This window comes from Cebus imitator, unplaced genomic scaffold, assembly GCF_001604975.1.
Source record: "Cebus imitator isolate Cc_AM_T3 unplaced genomic scaffold, Cebus_imitator-1.0 Scaffold537, whole genome shotgun sequence".
Taxonomy (NCBI): Eukaryota; Metazoa; Chordata; class Mammalia; order Primates; family Cebidae; genus Cebus; species Cebus imitator.
In genome coordinates, this window is record NW_016107852.1 from 852,361 (window position 1) to 865,352 (window position 12,992).

At 36.9% G+C, this 12,992-nt stretch overlaps 1 protein-coding gene across 13 annotated transcripts in view; it reads left to right on the top strand.

Annotated features, from left to right (window-relative positions):
* Positions 1-12,992, top strand: part of CCDC158 (coiled-coil domain containing 158) — a 119,505-nt gene that overhangs the window by 35,085 nt on the left and 71,428 nt on the right. For all 13 annotated transcript variants that reach the window (XR_001820674.2, XR_005197749.1, XR_001820673.2 and 10 more), the window contains 5 exons: positions 1,083-1,192; positions 1,304-1,631; positions 1,973-2,049; positions 2,982-3,092; positions 6,035-6,149. Coding sequence is in view for 10 of the 13 variants with exons in the window: in XM_017514775.2 (XP_017370264.1) it covers positions 1,083-1,192; positions 1,304-1,631; positions 1,973-2,049; positions 2,982-3,092; positions 6,035-6,149 (741 nt within the window). In the remaining 3 variants the exon portion in view is untranslated. The remainder of the gene's footprint in view (positions 1-1,082; positions 1,193-1,303; positions 1,632-1,972; positions 2,050-2,981; positions 3,093-6,034; positions 6,150-12,992) is intronic.

Here is a 12,992-nt window from a genome sequence, read left to right on the forward strand (position 1 = left end):
GAATTTTTGTTTTTTAATTCACCATGCTAGGGACTCAGTAGACCTGTTGGTCTGTAGATGCGTGCCTTTCAGTTTGGAGAAATTCAGTTGCGTTTTTTCTTTGGCAGTTTCCTTTATTCTGTTTTTTCAGTTCTATCTTTCCAAAGTGCCTGTTAGAAACATATTTTCACCTTGGTTAAATCTCTAAATCTCTTACTTTTTCTTTCAAAAATTTGTCTATGTTTTCTACCGTTGGAGGACACTTCTTGACCAGTGACATTTTATTGAATTGAACTTTTTTGTTTACAACCATATTTTTAATTTCCATGTCCCCTTCTCCTCTGATCAGTTCTTTGGCATAGCATTTTATTCTTGCTTTATGCTGATAATGTCTCTTGAATTTCTCTGAAAATACACGTTTTTGAAGTGTTCTTCCATTTTTTGCATTATCTTTCTTTGTTTCCTCTGGTTCTTTTTTTATTACCTTGGTATTTTTCCTCAAGTGTTCATTGGTTTTTGGTTTTCTGTTCATATTCAGGCTGATGGCAAACTTTCTATTCATGGGCAGAACTTGATGGCTTTGCTTTGGGAGGATTAGGTACGACATCAACTATAATATTGGACCATCTTCTATTCTGGGAGATCCCTCAGTGCCTGATCTTAGAAATCTTTGTATATTTCCCTATAGTTGGACACCTGGAGTTTTGGGTGGTGGTGTCTGCTGCCAGGCATTTTAAGTGGGTAGGAGGTAGGGATTGACTTTTCTATGTATAGAATGTCAACTAATTCTCATGTTTTCATATAAAAAACTTATTCCTATCTCCATGTTAAGCTGGAAGTCAGATTTGTTTTAGAAGCAGTGTTTTGCTTGTAAAGTAGAGAATGGATTAAAAGGGGTCAAGCTTAAGACAGGGAGACTAGTTAAGGTATTCTAGTGATCTAAGTGAGAAATTATTAATTATGCTTTGAACTACAGCAGTGAGGGAAGGAAGTAGACATAAAAATACATTGAAAATATATATAGATTTTTGGAAGTTACTAGTTATAAGGAAATGTGTTCCTCTAATGAAGATTGATTTGGATGGCTTTTTTTTTTTTTCCAGAGCAATGAATTGCATGAGAAACAAAAATTTTATTTGAGGCAGTCAGTCATTGATTTGCAAACAAAACTTCAGGAGATGCAAATGGAGAGAGATGCTATGGCTGACATCAGGTTGGGATTTGTTATGTGAAATTATTTTAAAGTTTTACTCTTTGTAGTAGAACTACTTGTGTGAATATGAGTTTTATCAATATTATTTATTTTCTTTCATTTATTTCATAGACGAAGGGAGAATCAGTCCCAGGAGGATTTAAGAAATCAGCTTCAAAATACAGTTCATGAACTTGAAGCTGCCAAATGCCTTAAGGAAGACATGCTGAAAGATAGCAACACACAGATAGAGCAACTACGAAAAATTATGCTTAGTCATGAGGGAGTGCTTCAAGAAATCCGGTCAATCCTAGTTGACTTTGAAGAAGCCTCAGGCAAAAAAATATATGAACATGACAGCATGTCTACTCTGCACTTCCGCAGCTTGGGTTCAGCTATTAGTAAAATCCTAAGAGAATTAGACACAGAGATTTCTTATCTTAAAGGGAGGATATTTCCAGTAAGTGGTGAGAACACTACTTTAATTTTATATTAAAATGCATTGAGAATAAAATTAGATATATAATTTTTTTAAATCTTAAAAGTAAGCCAAGTTCTCTTTTTTCTGAAATAACAGAAGTTAATTCCACAGTAATCTCTCATGATAGGAACTAGCTTGATTACCTGTATAGCGTCATGACAGTATAGACAAAGTAAAATATCTAATAAAATATAGGGATAGAATGTATCTGATTTTATAATTCTATCTGTAATTAAAGCATTCCTTTAGTTGAAAATCTCTAGATTTTCCAAGCATCATATTTACCGGTAACTAAATCAGTGTCTCTTTTTAAAAACCAGGTAGAGGATCAACTTGAAGCACTGAAATCTGAATCACAGAACAAAATAGAGCTACTACTACAACAACATCAAGATAGGTAGGTTTCTGACTGAGGTGTGGAAAAGCATAGTGAAACCAAACCACAGTTTTATAGTATTTCAGCCACTATTCCAAAATCTAAACAGCTCTGAAACACATAAGTTTTTTTTTTTATAAGTTTATAGGAAACTCATGTTAAAATTTCGTTTTTCTGACCCTTGTTAAAATGGTAAGGAAGACTTTATTTGAGATGATTCCAATAGGAGTATTGCTATAGGAGAGAGAGATTGAGGTCAGCTTCCAATACAAGGCCAAATGGGGATTTATAGCCAAGGGGCAGGGTGAGGGGATCTGCGGATGCAAAATTACTAAGAAAAGGCCTTAAGAATAGGGGGAATTCTTGCTAAAGGCAGGCCAAGGGCTTAGGTATCAAGGGAAGAGGATGAAGAATTTGATCAGATATAGAGGGTAGGAGGACTAAACTGACTTGGGAAGATTCTTGGTAAGTATGGGCTAGGCAGGCCAAAGGTTGAGGCCTAGTTGAAAAGAGGCCTCAAAAGACAGACTAATGTTTGGTGAAGGAGAGAGTTTTTCCACTCATTTGTTGGAAAAACCTGACCAGAGCTAATGTAAACCATTTTATCATCTACGATTTAGTGTGAATATTTACAAATTGTTGCATTCATAATATGTTTGATTAATGGGACACTTCCCTAGATCTCACTGGGGGTGTCATATAATATATAGTACTTGTAATTTATCACCATTGTAAAATCAAAAAAAATTCTGAATTCCAAAACTGGCTGGCTCCCAAAAGGTTTGGATAAAGGATTTTGGCCCTGTTGTAGACACTTGTTATTAAAAGAGTAGCATGTACAAAAGCAAAGCAAAATACTAAATTTGAGAGTATCGAAAATCATTAATTTTAAAAATAATTCATAGTCTGGAAAATCTTCTGTATCAAATAGCAATCACCACATTCTTTTTTAGGATTGAGCAGTTAATAAGTGAACATGAAGTTGAAGTAACAGGACTTACTGAGAAAGCCAGCAGTGCTCGAAGCCAAGCCAATAGTATCCAGAGTCAAATGGAAATCATTCAGTATGTGGTTTGAAACTGTTAGTTATTCATCTTCATTTTAGAGATATTATTTTCATTAACTTTCTGTTCTATAATCTTTTATAATTTGCTTAGTAAGATTTCATAAGAAAGTAAAACTTTTTTTCTAACATTTAAATGAACAGGTAATATTATTTAACATAGATAATATTATCTGACCATATAAGAAGTATTTTTGCAAGTATCTGGGGCTCCTGGGATTGTCTGTTTTAAGTATTTGTATAAGTCCCTTCTTACACTGCTATAAAGAACTACCTGAGAGTGGGTAATTTATGAAGTAAAGCAGTTTAATTGACTCACAGTTCCATCAGCCTAACAGGAGTCATGACTGGGAGGCCTCAGGAAACTTACAATTATGACAGAGGCAAAAGGGAAATAAGTACATCTTACCATGGCGGCACAAGAGAGAGAGAATGTGGGGATGTGTCACGCTTTTAAACCATCAGATCTTGTGAGAACTCACTATCACAAGAAAAGCACGGAAGAAATCTGCCTCCATGATCCAGTTTACCTCCCACCATGGCCCTCCCCTAACACATGGCAATTACAATTCAACATGAGATTTGAGTGGGGACAAAGAGCCAAGCTGTATCATTCCACCACAGGAACCCTCCCAAATATCATGTTCTTCTCAAATTTTAAAATACAATTATCCCTTCTCAACAGTCCCCCAATCTTAACTCATTTCAGCATTAACTCAAAAGTCCACAGTCCAAAGTCTCATCTGAGACAAGGTAAGTCCCTTCCATCTATGAGCTGTAAATTAAAAAACAATTTTGTTACTTCCAAGATACAATTGGGTTACAGGCATTGGGTAAATGCTTCTGTTACAAATGGAAGAAATTGGCCAAAACAGAGGGGCTACAGGCCCTAGCAAGTCCAAAATCCAGTGGGGCTCTCCTTAAATCATTAAGCTCTAAAATAATCTCCTTTGACTCCATGTCTTACATCCAGGGCACAGTGATGCAAGGGGTGGGCTCCCAAGGCCTTAGGCAGCTCTGTCCCTGTGGCTCTGCACAGTACAGCTTCTGTGGCTGCTTTCACAGGCTGTCATTGAGTGCCTGGAGCTTTTCCACATGTACAGTGCTAGCTGTCTGTGGATCTATCATTCTGGGATCTGGAGGATAGTGGCCCTCTTCTCACAGCTCTACTAGGCAGTGCCCCAGTGGGGACTCTGTGTGGGAGTTCCATCCCCATGTTTCCTCTCTGCACTACCCTAGTAGAGGCTTTCCATGAAGGCTGTACCCCTGCAGCAGACTTCTGCCTGGACACCCAGGCATTTCCATACATGCTCTGAAATCTAGGCAGAGGTTTCCAAACCTCAACTCTTGCTTTCTGTGCACCTTCAGGCCCAACACCATGTGAAAGCTGCCAAGCCTTGGGGCTTGCACCCTCTGATACAGTGGCCCAAGCTGTACCTTGGCCCCTTTTAGCCATAGCTGGAGCTGGAGGAGCTGGGACATAGAATGCCATGTACTGAGGATGCACAGAGCAGTTGGGAGGGCCCTGGCTCACAAAACCATTTTTTCCTCCTAGGCTACTGGGCCTGTGATAGGAGGGTCTGCCTGAAGATCTCTGACATGTCCTGGAGACATGTTCCCCATTGTCTTACAGCTCCTCCTTACTTATGCAAATTTCTGCAGCCCACAGCTTGAATTTCTCCCCAGAAAATGGGTTTCTCTTTTCTACCACATGGTCAGGCTGCAAATTTTTCAAATGTTTACACTGTGCTTTCCTTTTAAACATAAGTTCCAATTTCAGACCATCTCTTTATGAATACATATGACTGTATGCTTTCAGAAACAGCCAGGTGACATCTTGATGCTGCTTAGAAATGTCTTCTGCCAGATACCCTGAATTATCTCTCTCAAGATCAAAGTTCCACAGATCTTTTGGGTAGGGACAAAATCTGCCAGTCTCTTTGCTAAAGCATAGTGAGAGTGATCTTTACCCCAGTTCCCAAGAAGTTCCTCATCTCCATCTGAGACCACCTCAGCCTGTACTCATTGTCCATATCACGATCAGCATTTTGGTCACAACCTTTCAACAAGTCTCTAGGAAGTTTCAAACTTTCCCTCATCTTCCTGTCTTCTCCTGATCTCTCCAAACGGTTCCAACCTCTGCTTGTTATCTAGTTCCAAAGTCACTTCCACATTTTCATGTATTTTTGTAACAATGTCCCCACTCTCCTGGTACCAGTTTTCTGTATTAACCTGTTCTTATGCTACTATAAAGAACTACCTGAGACTGGGTAATTTATGAAAAAAAGAAGTTGAGTTGACTCATAGTTCCACTGGCTTAACAGGGGTCATGACCAGGAGGCCTCAGGAAGCTAACAATCAGAAGGCAAAGGGGAAGCATGCACATACTACCATAGTGGAGCAGGAATGGGGGAAGTGCTCTGCTGTTAAACCATCAGATATTGTGAAAACTCACTATCATGAAAACAGCATGGGGGAAATCTGGCCCCACAATCCAATCACCTCCCACCAGGTCCCACCCCTGACATGCGGGGATTACAACTCGACATGAGATTTGGGTGGGAACACAGAGCCAAACCATATCAGTGTTCATGTGTGTGTGTATAATATATATGAATGTATAGAAATAAAATATATGCATATGTGTAGAAATAATTTTGAGTTGTATGTTAAAATTTTTTATATGGACATTTTCTATCATATACAAAAGTAGAGAGAAAATAGTGTAATGCACTCCTTATACAGCTGTCACCCAGCTTCAGTAGTTAGCAATGTATTTGAGCTGATGCTTTTGAGAGTCAATTTTGGAAAATAAAAGACTACTGGCTTAATAATGCCATATAAAATAACTAGTGGTAGTATCAAAAGGCTAGAATACTCTTAGGTGTTACACTTATTTTTACTTCTCTATTTGCATTTATTCCCCTTCTAAACTCTTCTTAGAGAGCAAGCAAGAAACCAAAATTCTATGTATATGCGTCAGCTCAGCGATCTGGAATCTACTGTTTCTCAGCTACGTTCTGAATTAAGAGAAGCCAAAAGAACGTATGAAGACAAGGTAAGTTTAGGTTTTGCTGCTCTGCTTCTAGAGACTGTAATATCCAGAGATGATATTATATTATTAATAGTTTATTTGAAAATAAGGAATCAAAGTAATTTCAAATTAAGAGCAGTTTGTAAGGTGGAGTCAGAGGATGCTATATTATATTTTAAACTATAAACAATTTTTATTTAAATTATATACTCTGATTCATTCTTAACAAGACATTTTTTGCATAGTTTAAGTTTCTAAAAAATAAACTAAAAAATAAGAGCATCTTAATTATTTTTACTTAGCCTACCTTTAGCAGATACTTCCATACCAGCTGATCTTCCCCCTACTACTCAATATTTTTGGGGCCTATTTCCTCTCTTACTTCAATTCCTAACACTTAATCATTATGAAGCTAGCAAACCGAATTAACTTTAATTAAATAAATTAATTACATAAAATTAATTAGGAAGATAAGTCTTCATCTCTCATCATCATATAATTCCTTTTAAAACCACATTAATTAATATTTGATATTCCATTGTTTTGTTTCTTTCACTTTCCATAGCTAAAGAGAAGCTATTCAGTATCATTGTCATCTGTTTATCCAGAGCTTAGGTTTTTGTTCATTTCAACCATTTGTAAAACAGTAAGACTCTAAAAAACAAGGAGCTGCTGTTAAGAGGAGTGTTCTTCATTCCCTGTGAGAAGGGTGATCACCCAAGGCTGCTTGCCTGAGACAGTCTCAGTTTACACTTACTAGCCCAGTGTCCTATTTTATGAATGCTACCACTCATCTCCATAGTGTCCCGTTTGGAAGATAAAGTCTACATTTAGTCATCCTACCTATAAGAGACCCTTAGCCATGCAGAAACAATTTAGATACAGTTCTGTCACTTGTAGTCAGTTTATCACATCTTAGCTATTTGGAGCAGTAGTTTGGAAATAAGGAAGCTGCCAGATTCCCTTTATAAAATGAAACCCATTCTATAGGGTAACAGTACATGGGGGAAAGTTCCAAATGGGAAGAATTACATATCGCAGCACAAATTCTTCCAGACATTTGCCCTTCTTTGGGCAACCCCTCATTTTATTTACATCTATCACTCCAGCTGGCCACAGGAGGGGGCTGTTTTCCTTGGTTCAAGTATGGAAATAAGCCCTCAGTCTTTAATCACAGCGAAGATAAGGATGAAATTTAGACATGACTTTACTAAAGTCTAAGCCATAGAGAGTAATATGAAACCGTATAATCTCAGTTATAGATGTGGATCCTTTACAGCAGTGTCTTCCAAGTATTTTCCATTATGACTCGCAGTAAGAAATATAGTTCATCTTATGACCCAATACACACATGTAACTGAAGCAAGATTCACAAAACAATATTTACCCCTATTACATGTGATGCTGGCTGTTTTCTCTTCTCTTCAGATGCTGATTTGAAGCTTACTAAATTGATTTCATGATTCACTGGTGAGTTGCAGTTTGAATAACACTGCCTCCTTTTGTAAACCTCCTTTCACAGCCCTTAACCTAAATCCTTGTGGCAATGTTATTTCAAGCACTGCCACCTCTGAGCAACCTTAAGGGACTTTAGACTGCTTAAAGGGTGCACTCAGCAAACAAAAAGTCAGAGAGGAACATACGCGTTTCTCTGCCTTTCTGAAGCCTGCTTTTTGTGTTCTAGCTTCTTTTCTCAGGACAAGCTTTTCCCCTGATGATTGATAGCAGGAATGTCCACCCCAGTCTGGGCAGAGGAAGCCTATACAAAAGGTCATGACCACACCCTGCAGACAACAGCAGGAGGGGCTGATTTCAGTACACCCTGGGGTGGGAGGATGCATTATCACTTGGGTCTAGTGGAGGTAGGCACTCTGGCAGAAGTGAGAGCTGACAATCTGACAGTGAGAGAGGAGATAGGAGAGCTGTTATGTTACAGTCCAATATAATGATGCATATTCATGATAATCACTCACATCATTTTGGAAAGATTAAGTACCATTGTCTATTGACAAACGTTTTGAAAAACTACAGTGTACTAAATAAAGCTCAACTCACCTGTGGTTTCGTACATGATTGGTAACTGCTATAGCTTTCCGTTACATGGTTGTTTGAAAAAATTATCCTTTCAGAAGCCTCACCCATTATTTGCTAATTTGTATTTGGTCCAATATATAGTATCATGCTGATCTGGACATATTGGAAAGTTTTTCACAAACACCGAAATGTCCATCTAAAGCATATAAAAAAATTTCTAAGTTTCTATACACATTTAAATGTTAGGCATTGTAGAAGCATAAGATCCAGATGAATGACTGAAAGCTTTTTGCATGATGTTTTGGGGTCATATAGATACAAACATGATATTAAAATCATTCTCTTATTTTGTGATAATGTAGATAGTGGCTCAGCAAGAATTTTGACAGTCTTAAATAATAAACAGCTAATGGAAATAAGGAGGGCATATCAGTTTCATTAGTTTTAATAAATCACTGAGATTTATAATAAACCATAGTGACCCTAAATAGAGCTGGCGCCTAGTTGATGGTTAACTAGACTGTCTCAACAGTAACTCCCTTTGGTATGGTCAGGGAGCACTGAGAGATGACTGCCATGTAAATATAGCTAAGTACACTCTGGCCTGGGGTGACATTTAATACAAGGTGTAGCTGAGCAAGGAAAATCAAACAAGCTAACAACAAGGATTTCACCTGGGATCATAAAAAATTGTATTGTTATAAAATGTTTTCGTTATAATGAATTGAATATAAAATCTAAAAACAAATTGTTCTTAATTTTTTATTTTCATACGCCTTGATACTGCTAAAGCCTATAACTACCTTAAAATCTATTTTTCTCTGTTGTTTCAGTGCAAATTTCAGTATATACTATTCAAATAACAACAAGGAAAAATATCAAAGGAAATAATACATAAAAGCTGTGATTAAAAGTGAGATTCATGGCCGGGCACAGTGGCTTACACCTGTAATCTCAGCACTTTGGAAGGCTGAGACAGGAGGATCACTTGAGCCCAGGAGTTTGAAACAAGGCTGGGCAACACAGTGGGACTTCTGTCTCTGCAAAAATAAAAACAAAAGTAAAAAATTATTCGGGCATGGTAGTGCGCGCACCTCTTGTCCTAGCTACTCAGCAGGCTAAGACAGGAGGATAGCTTGGGGCTGGGAGATTGAGGCTGCAGTGAGCCATGATCACACCACCTGCTTTACCCTAGGCAACAGAGTGCGACCCTGCCTCAAAAAAACAAAAGCGAGATTTGTGTGAAAGAAAACTCATAAAAATGTGTTGATATTACACATCAGCATGTTTTTTGAGGGGCAGTATTAGTATTTTCTCCTGAGGTCAGATTTCTTCACTTTAAAAGGTGTCTTTATTTCAAAAAATTGATGACATGGCAGGTCTAAGCAAAACTTTTCCAACTAGAATCCATAAATTAAGAGAAAACTTGTTTAGGAGGTTAATATTTCTCTTCAGTTTAACACAATTATTTTATATTGGTGAACATAGAAATTGTACTTCAAAGAAAATTTGAGATGTAGCTTTTGTAGTTTGCAAAAGTGTTTTACTGTAATGCTGTTTTCTATTCTTCTCTTTCCATTTTAGGAGAAACTCCAGAATCCCCCGTTACGAATTTGGACCAGTAGAAGCTGTCACTATTGGCTCTGTAGATTTGGTTTTACTCTTAACTTTCGCTTTTTGACAACAAAAATATCTCATGATCTTGATTCTATGTTTATTTTTACTACTTTGAAAGTGGTTGGGGCTGAACTTTGTACTAAAAAAGTAATGATTTAGTAGCACTGGCTGGAGCTGTATACTGTACAGGAAGATTCTGTGCAAACCTCTTTGCATAGTGCTGCCAATGCACCGCCATGCTGGCCTGCAGCATCCCTTGTTATCCCATAACTGTGTCTTTTTGAGCACAGAAAAACAGAAACCACCACCATCAACAGACAAACCAAACCCCATATGATTTGATATGATTGGTAATATCTCTAAAATCGGTGTGAGATTAGAATGAAATCCAAATACCCATTTGTCCGGTGATCCAAACCAAAAAGCGGATTCATAGATGGTGAAAGGGAAAACCAGTGCTGCTACATAAAAAGAAAAGAAAAAGAAATACATCTCAAATTAATACATCTCAAATGTCAGTATTTATTCCGGATATTTTAAAAGGCTTTTCTTTAGAGTGTTTTTTACAGCTGTTTATATCAGCTCACCTGCTACTTCAGTGGTTTTCCCTTTCACTCTCCATTTATCTTTTTGATTGATTAATATAAATGTTTTTACTCTAAAAAGTGAAAGGTAAAAGCAGAGCTATAGCAGCTGAGTCAGTACTGACAACTACAAAACAAATGCTCCTGCAGGGGGCTGGAGGAACTTCTTATACCAAGTAAACAGATGGAAAGATAAGACTTGGCTCTTTTCTTTTTCTTTCTTTCTTTCTTTTTTTTTTTAAGTGAAAGCAGACAAAAGAGCAAATCTTAATTTAAGCTTTTATAGCACATATACAAATTCTTTTCTTTGCTCAAGGATAGAAATGGTTTATGCCAAGCTAGGAGTAGAAAACATTTGTTTTATTCATATGACTAATTCAAATTGAAAATGTTCTTCTTAAATTTATAGCTCAAAAGACAGGTAGAAAATAAATTATTTCAGCTTTATTAATACTGTTCTCATGAAAAATAGTATTGGAATTGAGAGGACATGAGAGATCATCTAGAATATTCTTTCCAATTATAGATGAAAAAAAAATGGAATCACGGAGAAGTTATGTGACAGAAACTAGACCAGAACCTAAGGTGTTTGGCTCTTTGCCTGATCATATTGCCTCTTGGATCATGTTCTTGTACCCATTCCTTGCCAGGCAATGTGTAACAGTAAAATGTGTAACAGTAAAAGTTTGTGGTTCTTCCCCTTACTTTATATACTAAGTGTGTACTGATTTAGTCTTTCCTAATAATAAAAGTGAAGAGATTTTTATCAATTGATATTGTTCATTCGTTTTTCTTAGGAAGTTACCTGTGTTACAGAGGTTGAATTTTTATGGGGCTTTTTAAATTTCTTTTCCTATATGTGCCCCAAAAGGAGAGCACAAGAAGTACTTTTTTTTTTGTTTTTTTAAGAGAAAGTGTCTCCCTCTCTTGCCCAGGCTGGAATGCAGTGGCATGATCATGACTCACTACAGCCTCAAACCCCCGGGCTCAAGCAATCCTCCCACCTCACCCTCCTTACTAGCCAAAACTACAGGCATGCACCACCATACCGGGCTAATTTTACTTTTATTTTTGTACAGATGGGGTCTTGCCCAGGCTGCTCTCAAACTCCTGGCCTCAAGTGACCCTCCCACCTCAGCCTCCTGTAAAGTGCTTCTTTATTGGATTATTAGAGTCTAGGAATATATTTGAGAGATAACCTAATATTTTATGTGTACCTAATTCTTGTTAAATACTTTTTATACATAGCATAGAGCCAAATACAAAGTCAGTTTAGGAATATAGCCAATATAAATATTAAATCTCTATCCTGATTTCTGTAGGTAAATGGGAAACAGATAGTCCTATGTTAGTACTTTTCTATTCATATATATATAGATTTAGATAGATACATACATACATAAAACATCTATTATTTATGATTATGAAAGAGGGAGACATGTATATGTATTTATATGCAACATAATTCAATATGTGTTGAATTAATAAGTAAAGATCTTTAAAAATAGATAATAGTAAAACTAGAAAGTTGTCAAGAAGAAGTTAGTCATATGTTCTCTAGTTAGGAAAGTTTTTTTTGTTTTGTGTTGTTTTTTGCTTTGAGATGGAATCTCACTCTGTTGAGTAATAAAACAATGTTCTCATTGTTTTAATATCTTATTATGATATTATGATATTGTGTGATTCAGCTGAAATCTAAACCCTTAGTTTCCACAGTCAGAGATCCTAGCCTCTTGGCATACACTGAACTCTAGACATTAAGAACTATAGAAATGCTATTAACAGTGATGCACTTTATGGCATGTGTCCTAGAAATGCATTTTCAAACACATCAAACAGCTGCCTTGTCAGAGAAAAATGCACATTAACATTCTCTAAAATTGGTACTCTTATTCCCATTTTATATTAATAGTTGAAGAAAATGGGGGTTAGAATGGCTATGTAAGTTGTCTGACTATAAATATATATAAATTTATCCTTTAAAAATGTAGTGACTATAAAATGACAATAGCTAATAACTTATTATCATTCATTCTTTTATATTCAATGCCTTTTATTACTGAAACTTTGATAATCATTCTGAAACAAAATAGCTCTCCTAAGTATAATACGGTTTATTTGTGTAGGCTCTGCAGCATGTTATTTATGCCATATCAAGCTTCCTTTTTATGAAACAGGGTTTTGCTCTGTCACCCAGGCTGGAGTGCCGTGACATAATCATGGCGCACTGCAGCTTTAACCTCCCAGGCTCAAGCAGTCCTCCCACCTCAGCCTCCTGAGTAGCTGGGACCCCAGCTGTGCACCACCATGCCCAGCTAATCTTTAAAAAAAAGTTTTGTAGATATGGGATCTCCCTATGTTGCCGAGGCTGGTCTCGAACTCCTGGACTCAAGGGATCCTCCTGCCTTGGCCTCCCAAAGGATTATAGGCATGGAGCACTGTGCCCAGCCCTCAAGTTTTCTTAAATACCAAATTATAGAACATATCTTTGCAGTGTATAAAACTTGAATAGTATGAAAACAGGAGACAGATGTGTTAGAGGCAATGCCCAAATCCAGCAGTACTAAATATTTCATTTCGTCTAATTTCCCTGGCTAAATTAAACATAGATTTTCTTTAAAAAAAAAAAAAA